Source organism: Microcaecilia unicolor, chromosome 2, assembly GCF_901765095.1.
Source record: "Microcaecilia unicolor chromosome 2, aMicUni1.1, whole genome shotgun sequence".
Taxonomy (NCBI): Eukaryota; Metazoa; Chordata; class Amphibia; order Gymnophiona; family Siphonopidae; genus Microcaecilia; species Microcaecilia unicolor.
In genome coordinates, this window is record NC_044032.1 from 107,379,989 (window position 1) to 107,400,606 (window position 20,618).

The following is a 20,618-nucleotide window of genomic DNA, read 5'->3' on the forward strand; positions in this document are numbered from 1 at the left end:
ATCTCATAAAGAAAATGCCCGGGATGAGTACTACTTCACTAAGTGATTTTAAGGCCAGCAGAGGCTGGTTCGAAAAATTCAAGAGGCTCACTGGCATACACAGTGTTACTAGGCACGGAGAAGCTGCGAGTTCGGACAAGTCTGGTGCTGAAAAATTTGTGTCTGAATTCAAAGATTACGTAGAGGCTGAAGGATTCATCCCCCAACAAGTCTTCAGCTGTGATGAAACTGGCCTGTTTTGGAAGAAAATGCCAAAGAAGAACGTTCATTACACAGGAGGAAACGGCACTGCCAGGACATAAGCCTATGAAAGATAGGCTTACTCTTCTGTTGTGTGGTAATGCTAGTGGTGATTGTAAAGTGAAGCCCTTACTGGTGTACCATTCAGAAACTCCTAGAGTATTTAGCAGAAACAATGTGATCAAAAGTAAACTGTGTGTGATGTGGAGAGCAAACAAGAAAGCATGGGTCACGAGGGCAATTTTCATTGAGTGGATGAAGAAGTGTTTGGCCCGAGTGTGAAAAAATACCTCCAGGAAGATCATTTGCCCCTTAAGTGCCTCCTGTTAATGGACAATGCTCCTGCACATCCTCCAGGTTTGGAAGATGCACTGTTGGAGCAGTTCAGTTTTATCACTGTGAAGTTCTTGCCCCCTAATACCACACCCATGGACCAGAATGTCATTTTCAATTTCAAGAAACTGTACACAAAAGCATTGTTTTAAAGGTGCTTTGAGGTGACATCAGATACAGAATTGTCCATAAGAGAGTTCTGGAAAAACCATTTCAACATTCTCAACTGCATCAGCCTCGTAGATAAGGTTTGGCAGGGAGTGACATCCAGAACAATAAACTGTGAATGGAAGAAATAATGGCCAGGATGTGTGCATGAGAGAGATTTAGAAGGGTTAGATCCTTCACCTGATGACCCTACACATGTTGTGCAGTCAATTGTTCATTTAGGTAATTCCATGGCAGTGGCGTACTAAGGGGGGGGGCGGTTGGGGCGGTCTGCCCCGGGTGCACGCCGCTGGGGTGGTGCCGCGCGTCTGTCGGCAACTCTCGTTCTCTGCTCCCTCTGGCCCCGGAACGGGTTATTTCCTGTAACGGGGCAGAGGGAGCAAGGAACGAGCGTTGCTGACAGACGCGCGCCGCCCCCCCCCCCCCCTAGCAGGTAAAGATGCATCAGGGGGGTGTCATTTCGCTGGGGGGGAACTGCCTCTTTCTCGTCCCCTGTCCCGCCCCTTCCACGCCCTCACCTCCCCCCTGTCATCTCTCCTCCCCTTCCCCTCCCCTCCCCTTACTCTGCTATCCCAATCCCTGGTGGTCTAGAGGTACCTCTTCGGGGCAGGAAAGAGCCCCCTCTTTCCTGCCCGGAGCTGCTAGCTGCCCTGCATCCTCCTGTCCTGTGGTGAGTCTGGCTCTCGGCGTTTCAAAATGGCCACCGAGAGTTGAAGTCTGTTTCCTGCCCCGAAGAGGTACCTCTAGACCACCAGGGATTGGGATAGCAGAGTAAGGGGAAGGGGGATAGTCGCATTTTGCCGAGGGGTGTCGCGTTGCACCCGGGTGGGCGCTGCACCCGGGGGGGGGCATCGGCGATCCGCCCCGGGTGTCAGCCCCCCTAGGGACGCCACTGTTCCATGGGTTTGGAGGTGAGTGGTGAGGATGTGGAAGAGTTGGTGGATGACCACAGTGAAGAACTCACCACTGAAAAGCTGCAAGACCTTCAACTAGAAGTGCAACAGAAGGCAGATGAAGTTGCTTCGGATAATGAGGAAGAAACAGTGGAGAATGTGCTTTCTTCAGAGATTAAGGACATCCTCTCCATGTGGAGTAAAGTACAGGTGTTTGTGGAGAAAAATCACCCAGACAAAGCTGTTGCAAGCCATGTCTGCAACTTGTTCAATGATAATGTGTTGCCCCATTTTTGGCAAATCTTAAAGAGGCGACAGAAACAAACCTCTTTGGACAGGATTCTTGTGCGCCATGGGTCCACAGACTCTGAAGCTGGTCCTAGTGGCAAAAGAACAAGAAGGGAAGTGACCCCTCCAGAAGCTGGTCCTAGTGGCAAAAGAACAAGAAGGGAAGTGACCCCTCCAGAAGCTGGTCCTAGTGGCAAAAGAACAAGAAAGGAAGTGACCCCCCCCCCCTCCAGAAGCTGGTCCTAGTGGCAAAAGAACAAGAAAGGAAGTGACCCCCCCCCCCCCCAGAAGCTGGTCCTAGTGGCAAAAGAACAAGAAGGGAAGTGACCCCCCCAAGAAGCTGGTCCTAGTGGCAAAAGAACAAGAAGGGAAGTGACCCCCCCCCCCCAGATAGTGTCCTTATGGAGGGGGGATCCCCCTTCCAAACAATAATCTCTGCTCCTCTCTCTCCATCTTCCATACACCAAGAAAAGTCTTCAGAAAGGTAAATGCCATGTTAAATGCTCATTTATTCTATACACTAGTCTTTTTTATTCATTTAAAAGAAAAATTGCTTGTTGCCTCAGTTTTCGTCGGTAGTTTTCGGATGAATTATCGATGAAAACCGAGGTTCCACTGTAATGCCTTTGTATTGCTCCATGGTGAGTCCGCACCTTAAGTATTGTGTTCAATTCTGGTCACCGTATCTCAAAAAAGATATAGCGGAATTAGAAAAGGTTAATAGAAGAGCGACCAAAATGATAAAGGGGACAGATCTCCTCTCGTATGAGAAAAGGCTAAAGAGGTTGGGGCTCTTCAGCTTTGAAAAGAGGCTGATGAGGGGAGATAGAATGAGTAGAAGTAAATTGATTTTTTACTTGTTCCAAAAGTAAAGACTAAGGACACTCAAGGAAGTTAAATGGAAATACTTTAAAAACAAATAGGAGGAAATGTTTTTCACTCAATGGAACTCTTTGCTAGAAGATGTAGTGTGACAAGGCAAGCCCCAGAGATTCCCCAGTGAAGCAGTTGAGCCCAGAACTACGGGTCCCAGAAGTCCTTGTAAGAATGAGAGAAGAGAGTAGTCCTAAAAAAATGGAATGGATTCCCAGCCCCAGCAGGGGGAGCAATGGCTCGAGGCAGGGGGAGCCTGTTACTACCTTCCCCACTAGAGGGAGATGGAAGGGTGAAGCTCAGTTTCCCTGGCTTCGCCATCAGTATATAAGTCCCCCCAGCTGTTAGAAGGGGAAAGCAGATTTCCTGGAGGCTCTCAGACAACAGGAGAGAGGGGAGACGAATGGAGAGAGAGATTCCATGGAATATTTGGAGGAAGGAAGTAGCCTGCCACTAGAGCTGCCTAAGGGAGAGGCAAGCTACCATGGAGTGGGAGAATTCAAAGGTTGCCCTGCCCAGCACTTGAAGGCAGTGGAGGAGGCCACACCGGGCGTGGTGCTGAGAGGTGGGAGAAACTGCCAACTCTGCTCCTTACAGGGTTCCCTCTGTGCTGTGAAAAGGCAGGTGATTTGTGGTATTGGTTTGATGTGCAAAGACTGTCCATGAAGATTTGTTCTGAACTGTTGTGCTATATTGGAAGTGTGCTGAACTCTTACTAAACCCTTCTGAAAGAGGGGGACGGGACAGCTAATGCCCTAATAGAAGACCTGAGCGTTTGCTGAGGGATTTTGGGACCTGGACTGTACCTTTTTTTCTTTTGAAGATTATTTTATGAGGACTGTACCTTTTTCTTTTGAAGACTATATTAAGAGAGCTGTACCTTTTTGTTTTGAAGAATATATTATGATTTTTGGTATGAAATTGCCTTGATAATAAAATACTTTGGCCCTGAGTCGCAGTATCAGCAGCATTCTACCCTGGGAGCCCTGCAGGCTTTCTGGCTCCACCCAAGAGGAGGAAGCCGTCCCCCCTTTACAGTAGCAACAGCGGTTAGCGTATCTGGGTTTAAAAAAGGTTTGGACAAATTCCTGGAGAAAAAATCCATAGTTTGCTATTTTTTTTGTTACATTTGTACCCTGCGCTTTCCCACTCATGGCAGGCTCAATGCGGCTTACATATACAGGTACTTATTTGTACCTGGGACAATGGAGGGTTAAGTGACTTGCCCAGAGTCACAAGGAGCTGCCTCTGCCTGAAGTGGGAATTGAACTCAGTTCCCCAGGACCAGAGTCCACCACCCTAACCACTAGGCCACTCCTCCACTCCACTATTGAGACACACATGGGAAGCAACTGCTTGCCCTGGGATTTGTAGTATGGAATGTTGCCACAATTTGGGTTTCTGACAGGTATTTGTGACCTGGCTTGGCCACTGTTTGGAAAACAGAATACAGGGCTAGATGGACCATTGGTCTGACCCAGTATGGCCATTCTTATGCTCTTATGATCATTTGAAATGTTTCTGGATTCTATTCTATTTGATTCTGGGGTTTCTATCCCGTTAATCAAAGCAGGTTACAACATGTAATCATTTCACTACAACATCATTCGCACTTCAAAATATTTCTTGAATAAAAAAGTTTTTAAAGACTTCCTAAACTGATAGTAGTTTGAAATCAAATTGGAATTGAATTCCACAATTTGACTGCAGAATAGCAAATGGAACTATTAAAAAAATGTATACTAAATTTTGTTCACTGAAGAAAGAGCTAGATTTAAAGAATAATGGCTACAAGTAGATCGATCCACAAAATGAGAGTGGGTCAGAATAATGTGGTCAGATGGACTAGAGCCTTAGAAGATCTTATAAATTAAACAAACCATCTTAAATTCAACCCTTGTAGCCAATGAAGATCTCTAAGGAAAGGTGTCGCATGTTCATGTTTTTTGCAGCTAAAGATCATCCTCGCTGGACAGTTTTGAGTTTGTTTCTTCCTGACAGACCCTTCTGGTGGGGATGAGCTGGTTCCTCCTCTGCTGAAGATTCTATATCATCCTTGGTGACTGGCTGCTTCACGTCGTCACCTTCTGAAAGGAGAAGTCTGTGGTGTAGGGGTGGATTGTGTAGTATGCAAGTACCAAGAAGATGCTGCACACTTTGGGGGACTGATAGAGTAGCTCCCCCTGTCCCTACACAGGCACTGAAAGTGGGTATTGAGGAGGCCAAAGATTCTGTCTATTATTGCCCTGATTTGGCAGTAGGTCTGTTGTCCCACTCTGTCAAGGGTGCTACTGTGGAGATCATCAGTCACCACCTCTGTGAGAAACCTGTTTCACCTGTGTGGGAAAGATAGTCATGCAATGAGAGACAGCCTGGGAGCCGTGATGAGCAGGAACTGCACTAGTAGAGGAGTCGCATAATGGATAGAGCACCAGGCTAACAACCAAGGAAGCCCAGTTCAAATCTTACCACTACTACTTGTGATCTTAGGCAAGTCACTTTACCCTCCATTGCCTCAGGTAGAAACTTAGATTGTAAGCTCTCTGGGGACAGAGAAATACCTAGTTTACCTGAATGTAACTCACTGTGAGCTACATCTGAAAAGGTGTGAGCTAAATCCAAATAAATCCAAACTTTGATGAGAACTGGGAAGGGGCAGCTGGAATTTACTGCATCTGTATGCAACAGTATGTGAATTGAATAATGCAGGGCTTACCTAGCAGCCATTCCCCGGAGATCCTACCACTCTCAAAACTGTCATGGTTTTTTTCATGAATGTTTTCAGCAGTGAAATTATTCTGTACTTACAGAAACCTATTTAACAATGAGAAATAGCATAGCACACATATTTCAGGAGGTACATAAACATACCTAAGTGTTAAGGAAGTCAACACATTTGTATAATTAACTTTTGAAATATATTGCATCTCCTGGACATCCATTACAGCATGCATTGAATCAAACTGCTGTAGCTGAAGTCAGACATACTGCTTAAAGCATAGTGAAGAAAAAAAAACTCCTACTGTTCCAAAAATGTGATTTATCAGAAAGCCCAGGAGATCTGCTATATTTATATTAAACTAGTAAAAAAGGCCCGTTTCTGTTTGTAAGGAAACGGGCGCTAGCAATGGTTTTTTTTTTTTTTTTTTTTTTTGGTATCTGTAGAGTTCTTAGTAAAGTGTGTGTGTTTGAGTGTGTGTCACAGTGACAGAGAGTGGAAAAGACTGTGTGTGTGTGTGTGTGTGACACAGAGCTACAGTGTGCCAGAGTATGTGTCTGCGTGTGTGCATGACCCCCTCATTCTGTCAGATGTGCAGTTACCCCCACCTTTTGTGTTTGAAGTTCTGGGACCACAGGGGCGAGCAGTGAGTCTGAGTGTGAGTGTGTGTGAGAGTGTGTCTGTCTCTGTGTGTGTGTATTTGTGTGTGTGCATGACCCTTCCTTCTGTCCGTGTTGCAGGGTCGTCCCTTCCCCCCCATGTGTTTGTATTTTCAGTAACTTTTCCTTGTTTTAATCCTGCGATTGTGCTCTTTTGTCCATGCCCTCCATCCATCCATGTGTAACATTTGTCCTCTCCCCTTTCCCTCTCATTCTGTTCTCTTCCCCCTCTCCATGTGTTTTTGTCTGTCTCCCCTTGAAGTTCCAGGCCCCTCTCTTTTCCTCCCCCCTCCCTGCATGTGAGAGAGAACATGTGTGTGTGTCAGACAGAGAGTGTGTGTGTTTGAGAGTGTGTGTCACACAAAGAGTGAAAGACTGTGTGTTGTGTGTGTGTGTGTATGACCCCTTCCTTCTGTCTGAGGTGCAGGGTAGTTCCCCCCCCCCCCCCCCCCCCTGGTTTTTCAGTTCCTTTTCTTTTCTTTTTTTTAATCTCGTGATTGTGCTCTTTTTTTTTTCCTGCCCTTTCTCTCCCATAAGTGTACCTGCTGTTAGGAAAGTTGGTCCGTCTGCTAGGCTTCAATCAGCTTGTGTTATAGTCGACCCCTGCTGATACGCTGGAGGCTGTGTCTTCACCTTTGTTTTTGTTTTGTTAGTGCGGGTCCAGAGGGCTGTTCAGCTTCCTGCTGCTTGCTGAGGTGCCCCGGAGCCTGTGTATTCCCTTTTTTTTTTTTTTTTTTTGGTTAGTGCAGGACTGGAGGGCGATTCAGCTTCCTGCAGCTTGCAGTGTGGTCGAGGGCCCCTGCTGAGTTGCCCGGAGGCTCTCTCTTCAACCTTTTGGTTGTTTTTTTTTTTTTTTGTTACTGTGGGTCTGGTGCCTTTTTTTTTCTTTTTTTTTGCACGTGCCAGCAGCCAGTTCCTGCGTTCAGCTGTGTTTGTTGACGTCATTGAGTTCGATGCTGCCTAGTAGACCACCTGCTGAGGGAGCCACGGTCCCAAGCATTAGAACGTTGGAGGTGAGTTTTATTATATAGGATTCTTAACATGTTGCCTCGTTCCTTTAAAAAAAAAAAAAAAAGGTGTGTGTGTGTCAGGAGCCTGATGCCACACATCTCTGATGTGCTCTTGGGCATTGCACACCATTTGCATGTTGAGAAAGTGAAAGGACACTAGATCCTCTCCCTCCCTCATGTTAAACAGGTAGCCACATTTGTGTGATCTGTGGACCCCAGCACAAATAGGAAACAATCTGTTTTATAAACTGGACCAAGTTTGCTGTCTGAGCTGGTTGAAGCCCACAGTGGCTGCCCTCTACAAGGGATGTAGTGATACTCTCGGGCATAGAAGAGGGTCAAGCTACTCGTAGAGATAACAAATAGCAAAGTGGAACCTACTGAGGCAGTACTTATCAGTGAAATCCAGTCACTGGGTTCTGGGCCTATATATCCCCTGATAAGAATGCCTTCTTGTCCTACTGTAGCATGGCCTGCACAGCCCAGTTATTGAAGTCATTCATATTGAGTTCTCTGTTCCACTACCAGCACCGTGTGTGGCCCTTCACTAGCACCATAGAAAAGAAAGACCTTGCGAAGAAAAACAGTCTTTTATTGGTTGTTCAAAGACCCCAGGACATGCAAACAAGTGCCCGACATTGCCACGTTTCACCAGGCTGCTTCAGAGGCAATGAAACTGCAACATTGAACAGAAAAACAAAATGATAAAAAATACAATAAAATAGATACAAATCTATGAACACTGACTAACATAACATATATAAATAGTACCTAAAACACATCTAAGTGCATGAATAATTAAGACACAATGCAAATAAATATATAAACCAATCAATAGAACACAGACACATAAAATGCCTAGCTTAGTGCAACCAGTAAAAAAGAGGATGGCTTACCTAGCTGGTTTAAAACTGCAAACTTCACCAACTCTGATTACAGCTAAAAAGCAGTAAACTGTTAGTATAGCTTGAAGAAAATGTGCATTTCTGCTGACTTACATGTATCTCTTCTTGGATCTGTTTGAAACCATAAAAACAAACTTGCTGTGCCAGGCTACCTTAAATACTGTAATCATGTAAATATGTATGATCTGCTTCTAAAAAAAATAGAAAAAGGGTAAAAAATATATATATCCAAACTCTTCAAAACATTCTAAAATGCTGTCACCAAAGCATAAAAATTGTGAACGATAAAAATGACTTTAAAAGATATATTCAAAACTGAAACTAAGTAGCAAACATTAGTCTTGAGAAGTTTGCCTTTCCATACTCACCAAAAATGATATCTAAAAAGATCTCAAAACAGCTTAAAACGTTTTGAAATGTGTTGGAATGCATTGAGACCGATTTCATATGTTTTAATGATGTCGCTGCATTCCAGTGATGGCATCCATACGTTCCAATCACAGAAGAAACCTCAGCAACCTTAAACTTCCATTAAAAATGTAAGGAATCTCAAAAATATTCTAGAATCGATTAGAAACATCTCCAAAATGTTGAAATTAAAACTTGCACATCCACCAAGTGTAAAAAACTTACATTTGAATCCTGATAAAGAATCCACGTAAACATCCAATTAGTTAACTAATCCTCCATTAATTATGGTTTTAGGGCTTCTTTTACAAAGCTGCACTAGTGATTCCCATGTGGCAAATGAGAGGAAGCCCATAGGAATTGAATGGGCTCATTTACTGCACCCTTAGTTTGTAAAGCAACTTCTCTCATGTTTTAAAAGGAGGTACTTTTTGTTTTAATAGGATGGTTTACCTGGATTATTTATCGTGATTCAAATGTGTGTGTATATATATATATATATATATTTTTTTTTTTTTTTTACACTTTGTGGATGTGCAAGTTTTAATTTTAACATTTTTTATATGTTTTGAGATGTTTCCAATCGACTTTAGAACATTTTATGAGGTTCCTCACTCTTTTTATGGAAGTTTAAGGTAGACTGTCACACAGCAAGTTTGTTTTTATGGTTTCAGACGGACCCAGGAAAAGACACATGTAATTCAACAGGTTTGTCTTTGTTTTCTTGTCCATTTTATGTATTATGAACCTAGAGTGGTATCACCACTGTTTTTAAATGCACATTTTCTTCAAGAGGTACTAATCTAGTGACATTTCACATCTTTTTAGCTGTAATCAGGGTGGTGAAGTTTGTAGTTTTACACCAGCTGGGTAAGCCATCCTCTGTTTTACTGGTTGCACTAAGCTAGACCTTTTATGTGTCTGTGTTTTATTGATTGGTTTATATTATTTGCATTGTCTTTAATCAATTAAACATCAATTTATTTATGTATTTAGATGTGTTTTAGGTACTGTTCAGTGTTCATAGATTTATTTGTATTTTATTAGATTTTTTATCATTTTGTTTTTATGGTAAATGTTGCAGTTTCATTGCCCCTGATGCAACCTGTACTTCTGGTGAAATCCCATGTCAGGCACTTGTTCGTGAGTCCTGGAAGCTTTGAACAACCAATAAAAATCCTGTTTTTCTTCACAAGGTCTGCTTTCATTTCTGTTCCATGTTGGATCTAGTGGACCGGTTACCTTCTTGTTTTCTTACTCAAGCACAATTGGTAGTCCATTCACACTGATATGCTCAAAGGCATTCACTGAGAGATAAATGGACAGTCAAGGATATTAGCATGCACGTGTGCACACACACGTACACACAAAGAAGTATGATCACTTGCTCAACAGATTTAGCCACAGAGAGACCCAATGGCAAGGTGACAAAAACAGGCAATCAGAGGAGCCTGGTGGAGGAATGGGTGTGTGTGTGGGTGGGGGGGGGACAGGAAATTTGAGTAGAGCCTTTCAGAAGGGGGGAGGTGGGGGGGGATGAGGCTTCAAGGTTCAAATTCCATTTTTATTTGCTATACCACCCTACAGAGATGTGCCATCAAGACATTTTACAATACAAATTAAATTTATAATAAGGAATGCAAATGAGTAGAAAAATGTATTCCAATTTCAAAGAAAAGAGAACAAGGAAGAGAGGTTGCTCCACTTGAGTGTTCACATTAGTTGGCTTCTCCAGTGCCATACCTCATTTGCATCCACCATTAACTTCGAGATTCATAAAATCAGCATTCATACACTTTCTGAAATAGGTACATTTTAAGGAACTTTTTAAATTTCTGATGCGAATCTTCATGACATAGTAAAATTGGAAGCTGGTTCTATAATGTGGGCCTCTGATACTAAACATGGAATAATAAAGACATGACAAAATGATGGAGCTACCAGAAAATTTTGTTGTGATGAGCAAAGGTCACACAAGGTAGAATGAGGGACCAGATAATGAGATAAGAAAAATGGTAGTCCTGTTTGGCGGCTACTGTGTACCAGTGTTAGTACCTTGTAAATAATGCAAGACTCAGTGGGTAGCTAGTGCTCGGCTTTCAGTAGCGGAGTGACATGATCAAATATTTTCACACTAATTATCATCTTGATGGCAATGTTTTGCATCAGTACAGCCTTCTAATGTCTTTCTTACATAGTCCTTTATATAAGGCATTGCAGTAATCTAAGAGGTATGTTTACTAAGGTTCGTTAACGTTTTTAACACGCTTGTAAATTTAAGGAGCATTAAACGCTAACACGCCTATACATTGCTATGGACGCATTAGCGTTTAATGCGTGTAAACCATTTACGTACGATAAAAACGCTAATGCACCCATAGCGCCGCTTAATAAACCTAGCCCTAAATGTATAAGAACTAAGGAGTGTGAGAATGCGGACAGCTTTAGGTTCCAGTAATTGTTAAATAGAACGGATTTACTGTAATGTAAAGAAACACTTCCCTGTCACTGAGGAAAGTACGTGGGTGAAAAGAATTCAGAATCTGTAATGACACGCAACATTTTTATAGTCTGACTTATTGGGATAATCATACCTGCAAAGGTGATGAATTTTTGTGTCTTTTTTAATAAGTCTTTAGTCTTACTTTGGTTCAATTGCATTTTATTATTTTTTAACCAGTTAACAGTGGTGGTTAGTTTGCAGGTAAGGGCAGCAATGTCTTATGAGTTGCTGGGGTTTAAGACTGATAGAATTTGTACATCGTCTGCATAAATGTAAGGTATCGGTTCCAGGGTCTGTATTAAAGTGGCTAATGAATATATTGAATAATATAGGGGCCAGTTCCCCACATGTACGGGAGTAGGTTTGAGAATTTGTATCTTGCCATGATGACTCTATATGTCCTATTGGTGAGGAAGGCTGCAAACAGAACAGGAAAATGTTAGGTAACCGGAGACCCACCTACGATTACACGGACAACAATCAGCAATCAAGCAGATCTCATTTCTCCTCTAGGAACCACCAGGTTCAAAAGACAAGTGAGGCTAATGTTGGTACGTAATTTAGGTGCTAGCGTTTAGATTTTCCACCCTCATTGTATAGGCTTTGTGCTTTGTGAAGTACATCATTAACGTGCATACCTCAGTGCCACACGTGCCTAGGCTTTGGGCTTTGTGAAGTACATCATAAATATGTATACCTCAGTGCCCCCATGCCATGCCTCACACATCTCTTTTCAAAATGTGGAAATTTCAGTGACACTAGCACATTCATGTGTAGATCGTGGCTGTCCTAAAACTGCTGTTTCCATGTGGCTTGAAAATGCCAGCATTTTCATATGGAAATCGTGTATATGACTTCTAATGTAATAGCTGTAGTAACATAAGAAATGATGGTAGATAAACAGTAGCCTGGTCCATCCAGTCTTGGTCAGGATTGTAACTACAAATGCATTCAAGTTACCCCTCCCCTTCCAATGCCTTTGTTTAGGATTGTACCTACTGCTCCATGCAGGTTAATCCCCCATACTTTTGTTTATGATTGTAACTGCTGCTCTTTGGAGGGTGTTGAAACTGGTTCCATTTAAGTCCCCCTCCAGCTGAGGATGTTTCATGACTTGCAGCTACTTTTGCCATTGACTTTCTACTAGTGCAAGCTCTGCTCCCCTCCATGGTGTCATCTGTGGCAGACCATAAAAAGAAGTTCTTATTCTATTAGATACTATAGCTCCTTTACAAACAAACAATGTTCTAGACCTCGTCATGAACCCAGGTTTTCTGATAATTTATTGGAATTGAAACGAGAATGCCGAAGATTGGAAAGAACTTGGCGCAAGTCAATAAATACTCCTGTAAAAGATCACTGGAAACAGCATTTGATTTTATATAAACAATAAATAAGAGAGGGTAAGAAGACGTATTATTCCAGTTTGGTAGGGATTTGGTTATCAATAGAAATCAAAGAAAATAAAACATGGAAAAGAAAATAAGATGATACCTTTTTTATTGGACATAACGTAATGCATTTCTTGATTAGCTTTCGAAGGTTGCCCTTCTTCCTCAGATCGGAAATAAGCAAATGTGGTAGCAGATAGTATATATAAGAGAAACATCAAAGCATTACTTTGGCAGTCTGACAGAGTGGGAGGGTGGGGGTATGCATGGGGACATCAAAGCATTTCATTGATATTCTAACAGAATGGGTGTTGGTAGGTGAGAGGAGGGTAATAGAGAAATAAACAGAGAAATACAGCTTTATGTTTTATAATGGGTTAGAAAACCCAGATCCTTATTAAGTCCTATTTGTTGGGTGTCAAAATATTCAATCATTCTTATTTCAAAGGTCTTACGTTCCTGGATTGTTTTAAAATTACCTTTCAGTATTCTTACTGTGAAATCACTGGTGCAGTGTTCTGGTCTTGTGAAGTGTTGGCCCACAGGGGTGGGGGCTTGACTGGCACCGGCTATTTTCATGTGATGTCTGTGCAGATTGAATCTTGTCTTAAGCATCTGGCCTGTTTCTCCAATATAGCATCCTTCGTTAAATTTTTTACACTGAATGATATATACCACATTGGAAGATGAGCATGTAAAATAGTCCTTTATGTTGAATATTTTTCCTTTGTGAATGACACTGGGGTCTTGTGAAATGTTTTGGCATGGTTTGCAGCTGGCTGTGTAACACGGAAACGTGCCCTTTTCTTTTTCCGTCTGTGTTGGAAGTTTACTTCTGATCAACTTGTGTTTTAAATTTGGTGGCTGTCGGAAGGCCAGCATCTTCCTGGAGTAGTGGCTGTAAGTCTCTTATGATTTTCCTCAGTTTCTCCAGCTCTGGGTTGTATGTCACTACAAGGGGAATTCTGTTTGATTGTTTTTTGTACTGTAGCAGATTTTCCCTGGGTTTTTGAGGGAGGAGGCAATATTCTTGGAGATTATTTTGGGGTTGTAGCCTTTCTGTTTGAAGGATGCAGTCAGGGTTTCAAGGTGTCTGTCTCTGTCCTCTTGGTCCGAGCAGATACGGTGGTATCTTGTGGCTTGGCTGTAAATAATGGATCTTTTTGTATGTGAAGGGTGGAAGCTAGAGTTGTGGAGGTAGCTGCATCTGTCTGTGGGTTTCTTGTATATAGATGTTTGTATACAGCCATCACTGATTGAGACTGTGGTGTCCAAAAAATTGACTTTTTCTGGCGAGTAGTCAATTTTGAATCTGATTGTAGGATGGTATGTATTGAAGGAATAGTAAAATTGTTTCAGAGTTTCTTCCCCCTCCGTCCAAATCATAAAAATGTAATCGATGTACCGGTAGTATTTTAGAGGTTTGGTCTGGTATGTATTCAGAAATGTCTCTTCCAGCTCAGCCATAAAAAGGTTGGCATATTGAGGTGCTGTCCTGGTGCCCATTGCAGTGCCCATTATTTGTAGATAGATATCATTGTTAAAGCGGAAGTAGTTGTGAGTTAAAATGAATTTGATTAATTTTGTAATAGTTTCTGGTGAGTATTGATGGTCCAGTGTGGATTTTTTTAGGAGTCTTGTAGGGATTTGGGAAAGATATTCAAATTGATAAACCACCTTATTACATCTACTATTACCACCTCTTTGTCTGTTTACTCTCAGCCCTTTGCTAATGCTCTTGCTTATTTTTCTAATAAAGTAAAATTAATTCATCAGCCCTTCACAGGGGTATCAAATGGTATCTAGTGTTGGGAGGATAATAGTATGAACTTAACCTCTGGGATTCCTGCAGATAGAAGATGGTCTAACTTCTCTCCAATTACTGACAATGATATAAAACCTTTTTGTGAAGAAGCTTTCTACTATCTGCTGTCTATTGGATAAAGTCCTCCTTTTCTTTTGGACAATCCTCTTTTGGCAGTACCTAATTGGTTGGTTAATTTTATAAATCTGACCATGAGTCTTGGTTGGTTCTCTTCAGCCATGAGCAGTATTGTGTTGACGCCAATTCCTAAAGCAGCTGGCCTAGATCTAACCCAGGTAGCTAATTTTCGACCAATAGCAAATATACCTTTTTCTTTCAAAATTGATTGAATTTTTGATAGGCCTTCAACTGTCTGATTACCTTGAGAAATTAAATTTACATCAAGTTTCTCAATATGGATTCAGACGTTTTCATAGTACTGAGACCCTTCTACTTGCTTTGACCTCTGAAGTAAAAAGAATTCTTAATAAAGGTGGTCAAATGTCTTTGCTATAATTTGACAACTTGGCAACGTGATACAGTAGACTATAACATTCTGTTCAAACTAGGGTTTACTAATGTTGTTTTAACTGGTCCAATTCCTTTCTGAAAAACAGATGTTACCATGTTTTCAAAGTTGGAGAATCCTCTCTTACTTTGGTTCCTCCTTGCAGTGTCACTCAAGGATCTCCTATTTCCCTCTTGCTGTTTAATATATACATGAGCTTTTTAGGATCTATTGTTTTGGGAATAGGAGAAACAATATATTTCCTCCAGGAACTTGTCCAAACCTTTTTTAAATGCAGATATGCTCACCGCTGTAACCACATCCTCTGGCAACGAGTTCCAGAGCTTACCTACTCATTGAGTGAAAAAATATTTCCTCCTATTCATTTTAAAGGTATTACCATGTAACTTTCATTGAGTGCCCCCTAATCTTTGTACCAGTGGCGTAGCCACAGATGGGCCTGAGTGGACCGGGGCCCACCCAACAGTAGCACATGTTTATCGGTAGCTGGTGGGGATCCCAAGCTCTGCCAGCTGAAGACTTCCCCCTGATGGTAATGAAAATGCTGCTCTCCACGATACTGGCACCTGTGAATGCTCAATTTTCAGCGCATGCCTGCTGCAGGCTACCAAGTTGGAGAGAAGCATTTTCCCACCAGCTGAGATTTTTTTTTGGTGAGGGGGGGGAGAACATTTGGTGCCCACCTGCTTCTTGCCTAGGCCCACCCAAAATCTGCTGTCTGGCTACGCCCCTGCTTTGTACTTTGTGAAAGAGTAAAAAATTGATTCATTTTTACCTGTTCTACACCACTCGGGATTTGATGTTGCAGTTTCATTGCCCCTGTTGCAGCCTGTACTTCCCCATGTCAGGCACTTGTTCGTGAGTCCTGGAAGCTTTGAACAACCAATAAAAAACCTGTTTTTCTTCACAAGGTCTGCTTTCATTTCTGTCATATCCCCCCTCATCCGTCTCTTTTCCAAGCTGAAGAGCCCTAACTTGTTTAGTCGTTCCCCTTTATCATTTTGACCTCCTTTGAACCTTTTTTTAATTCAGCTGTATCTTTTTTGAGATATGGTGACCAGAATTGTTTAAATTATGTTATTTAGTTTTCAGAGCTTTAGAGGAATATTCTCCTGTGCCTCTGTTGTCTTGTATATACTAATTGAGCTCTAGTGGTTCTCGTCATAATGCAGACCGTTGTCTTCTGTGTTTCCCTCCAGTAAATGTACTGAGATTTAAGGCCTTGCGTGAGAACTCATTTTTATATCAGTCTGTAAAGACGTGAAACTCCTTACCCCAGGAAATACAATCTAATCATTCTTATCTTCTTTTGCAAGTTTGAACTAAGTTATTTTGATCACACTTTCATTGTGTATTATCCCGATTGTTACTTTTGATTGGTCATCTTATGTACTTTCGCTCTGAACACTGATTTGGAGATATAGCAGGCTGTAAGAGTATAACGTAACATAGCATTACATCAGAAGAGAGAGCCTGCTAGCCTGCTGTCTAGAGGTGACACTGTAGGATGGAGAGACCACTTTCTTCTGGGTACCACTGTCACGTGAGATTTTCTATGTTCCACAGATGCTCTTAATGATCTCAAGTTGGTTGCCAGTGCTAGATCAATCCCTTCCATAATGCTTTTTGCAACAAACCAAAAAAGGAGGACCACTATCGGTGACTGGGCATCATCAAAGTGGCCTATCAAATGGGGTTGGCCTTTTGTGAGCTCCTTCAGAAGCAAATGGGAATGTTGCACTTTATTCTTCAACTTTGGAAAATATGGTTATTATTTTTTCCATGGCATACATAGGAATAACTCAGCAATTTGATTACCATGAGTCTTGCCTACTATTATGTGACTATGATTTTATTTTTGTGCTATTGTTGCGTTTGTTGCTGGGAAAGATAGAGTTAACTTTCTCCTATCTTTCTGTAAGAGAGGTGTTATGGTAATTATGTATATGATAATTTGCTGCTTGTTGATTGTTTTTGGAATTTCATTGTATTTGATGTGATGTTATGTTGCTTATGTATTATTTTGATATTTTAGTTGCTTCATGCCCTTTTTTTAAGAAGATGGGGCAATATATGAGAATGTAATCTTAGCTTTCTAATGATAAATCATATTTTTGGAATAATAGGAATTTTTAAAGCGGTATGACTGACTTTAGCTACATCAGTTTGATTGAATGCTTAAATGCATGTTGTAATGGAAAAGGCCAGGAGATGTCATATATTTCATAAGTAAATTATAATAATGCTTTTACTTATCTAAGACTTCAGTGTGATTATGTACCTTCTGAAATATGTGTTTTATGATGTTATTTCTCACTGTTAAGTATTCTTCTATAGGTACAGAATAATTTTGCTCAAGAACATTCATGAAAAAAGGTAATATTCATCCAGTGTTTATATTTGTTCTCAACAATGAATTCATTAAACAGCAGAAATGTTGTAACCAGAAACAGTGCTAATCTGAAGCATCAGTTGACACTTACTCTTCAAGAAACTACTTAAATACTGTAATTATTGAAATGATGGCCCAAAGCAGTCCATGACAACTGCATTATTTCTTCAGCAGGTTCCCCATTTGACAGCATATATTTTTTCATTGTTGCTACAACATTTAGTTACCTCAACCTATGTGACAAGATAGAGCAGGAATGCTGTCAGAGTGGATATCAAACAGAATAGTAGTTATAACTGCTTGGAGTGGTAAGAATTGTATCCTTTGGAGATGCCTAGGGATTAACATCATTCAACATACCATATGTTACAGTCTTGTGTTCCAAATGAGAGAGTGGCATAAGATAAAGGTGTAGAAGCTGGCTGAAAACGGGAAAGTAGAGTCCTTAAGGAAAAAAAACAAAGAAACTGTCATCACTAGTCATTTCTGTGAGGCAACTTAGAAGTATTTCTCAGTCTTCTGAGTTTGTGACATTTCTCAGTTCCTCCTCCTCCTCCTCCTTAAGGGCCTCTTTTATCAAGCTGTGCTATTGGCTCCCGGTGCAGTAATGCCGACAAAGCCCATTCACTTTGAATGGGCTATGTTGGCATTGCTGCACGGGAACAGCTGGCATGGCTTGATAAGAGGCCCTAAATTCACAAAGATGATTCCTAAAACTAGCCAAACTTATGTCCTTCCAGACTTAAGAACCATTTGAATGCATTTAGAAAGTATGAGTAGAAAGGAGAACTTGTAATTTTCTGAGTGGGTATGATACAGACGTTCAAATATTTGAAAGGTATTAATCCGCAAACGAACCTTTTCCGGAGATGGGAAGGCGGCAGAACTAGAGGGCATGAAATGAGATTGAAGGGGGGGCAGACTAAAAAAAAAATGTCAGGAAGTATTTTTTCACGGAGAGAGTGGTGGATGCTTGGAATGCCCTCCCACGGGAGGTGGTGGAGAGGAAAACGGTAACGGAATTCAAACATGCATGGGATAAACATAAAGGAATCCTGTTCAGAAGAAATGGATCCTCAGGAGCTTAGCCGAGATTGGATGGCAGAGCTGGTGGTTGAGAGGCGGGGCTGGTGGTTGGGAGGCGGGGATAGTGCTGGGCAGACTTATACGGTCTGTGCCAGAGCCAGTGGTGGGAGGCAGGGATAGTGCTGGGCAGACGGTCTGTGCCAGAGCCGGTGGGAGGTGGGGATAGTGCTGGGCAGACTTGTACGGTCTGTGCCCTGAAAATGACAGTTACAAATCAAGGTAAGATATACACAAATACTAGCACATATGAGTTTGTCTTGTTGGGCAGACTGGATGGACCATGCAGGTCTTTTTCTGCCGTCATCTACTATGTTACTATGTTACTAAATGCTTTCAAATACATACACAGTGCCTACCTACATAGGAGCATTTCTCATGTAATCCGCTGACACACCTCCCCTTTTATCTCAGCTTCTGATCCCCCTATACCACTGTTTGCCCTCTTCTTTCCTTGCAACATCACCTGTTGCAAGTCCCTTCTTTTAGTGAAATCTGTATTTAAAAATTTAGGGTCTCTGTTTGTAGTAGTCAGACATACACTTTGTAACAAACTCCTTCAAGTCGTGCCTAGAACTTTAAATGGATAGCATCAGAGGGTTTTCTATAGTTAATACAGTGTTTTCCTTAAAACTAATCTCATTATTAGCTGCATTTTATTAAATTTAATCTTTTGTCATCTAGAGAAAGAAACAATTACAGATATCGCTGTTATAGAATACCTGAAAGAAAAGAAAAAGTATGAAGAATTGAAGAAACAGGCTCCAAAGAAAGGTGCTTCTCGAGAAGAACAGGTATTCATTTTTGTTGAAAATTGCCTGTTTTGCATAGATTGGAATTGAGATGTCCAAGTCGGGATATGCTAAATTACAGCAGTACTTACAACTCCTTTTCTACAATAACTGTGGGAGTGCATGTGTATTTACCGGCACTCACAACAGGAGCAGCCATTTTAGAAATATAGATGTGGATGAAATGAGTGGCACATGCCCAGCTGTTTCCACTTGTATCTGCGCCATTTTACAGAACCAGTTAAAATAGTGAGGCTGCAATTTTAATTTGGTTTCATCTTGGAGACAGAAGTAAACAACTGGGGATTAAGGAGAATGACTTCCTTAATGCGTCATGTAATCCCTGGCCAAAGCAAGTACTTTTAAAATCTATGCATGACTCTGAGCTAGTGTAAAATCCAATGGGGATATTTTCCCCAATAGACATGTAGTCCCTCTATGAAATGGGGAACATATGTGTAGATTTTTGCCCTGCCCAAACTATACTTTCACCACACTCCCTTGAAATATGTGTATAAATGGGAGAATTCTGAAGTCACTATTTACACATGCATGAAATCTGTGTGTGTAAATTTTGTTCTCCGAGGACAAGCAGGCTGCTTGTTCTCACGACTGGGGTGACGTCCGCGGCAGCCCCCACCAACCGGAAGAAGCTTCGCGGGCGGTCCGCACGCAGGGCACGCCCACCGCGCATGCGCGGCCGTCTTCCCGCCCGTGCGCGACCGTTCCCGCCAGTCTTTTCTTTTCCGCGCTGGAGAGAGTCGTGCGTCGCCGCTCTCTCTTAGTCAGCCCCGGAAAACTGTCACGTTGTCCACGAATTCGCTAATTTTCTGTTTTTTGTTGCTGCGCGCTTCAAACCTTTTTTCCTTTTCTCTAAAAAAAAAAAAAAAGGAAGAGAACGCGCTGATTTTTCCCTCGTTTTCTAGTGAGGGCGTCGCGTTGCGGCCTTGTGGCCGCGCGGTTGCTTTATTTTTCGAGGTGTGATTTACCGCCACCATCGACGACTTTAACTTCGCCAGCGCGATTTTTCCGTCGATGTCCTCGAAGGTCCCGAGTGGATTTAAGAACTGTGGTCGGTGCGGCCGGCCTATCTCGCAGACCGACACCCACGCTTGGTGCCTCCAGTGCCTCGGGCCGGAGCACAATATCAAGTCGTGTTCTTTGTGTCTTGGTCTCCGGAAACGGACTCAGGTTGCGAGGCAAGTTCTTCGGGACCGTCTTTTTGGAACTTGCGCCGGCCCCTCGACGTCGACCTCGACGGCATCGGTATCGACGGCCGGTTCTTCGGTACCGGTATCGGTGCCCGCGAAATCGGCACCGATGGCATCGACCCCAGGAGTACAGGTCCCGTCGGCCCGCCGGTCCTCCGGTGACGGTAGGGGTGAGAGGCCACGTGGGCAATCGGCCCCGGTCACTCCCTCTGCTCATGGCCCTCGGGACCGAACCCTGTCCGACCCGGCCCCTCGAGACCGAGGGGGATCGACCTCCTCCTCCTCCGTTCCACCTGGCGCCGATGATGGGCACCGCAAAAAACAGAAGAAGCACCGTTATCGGTCCCCATCGGTGCGCCCGGCCCTCGGTGCCGGAGAGGAGTCAACGCCGAAGCGTCCGCGTCGAGAGGAAAGGTCC

The 20,618-nt window shown here is 42.5% G+C and overlaps 1 protein-coding gene across 1 annotated transcript in view; it reads left to right on the forward strand.

The window, feature by feature from the left end:
- The window catches only part of CWC27 (CWC27 spliceosome associated cyclophilin), a 365,379-nt gene that overhangs the window by 196,762 nt on the left and 147,999 nt on the right, over window positions 1-20,618 (forward strand). Inside the window, exon 12 of the mRNA XM_030193180.1 lies at window positions 18,883-18,992. Coding sequence (XP_030049040.1) covers window positions 18,883-18,992 — 110 coding nt within the window. The remainder of the gene's footprint in view (window positions 1-18,882; window positions 18,993-20,618) is intronic.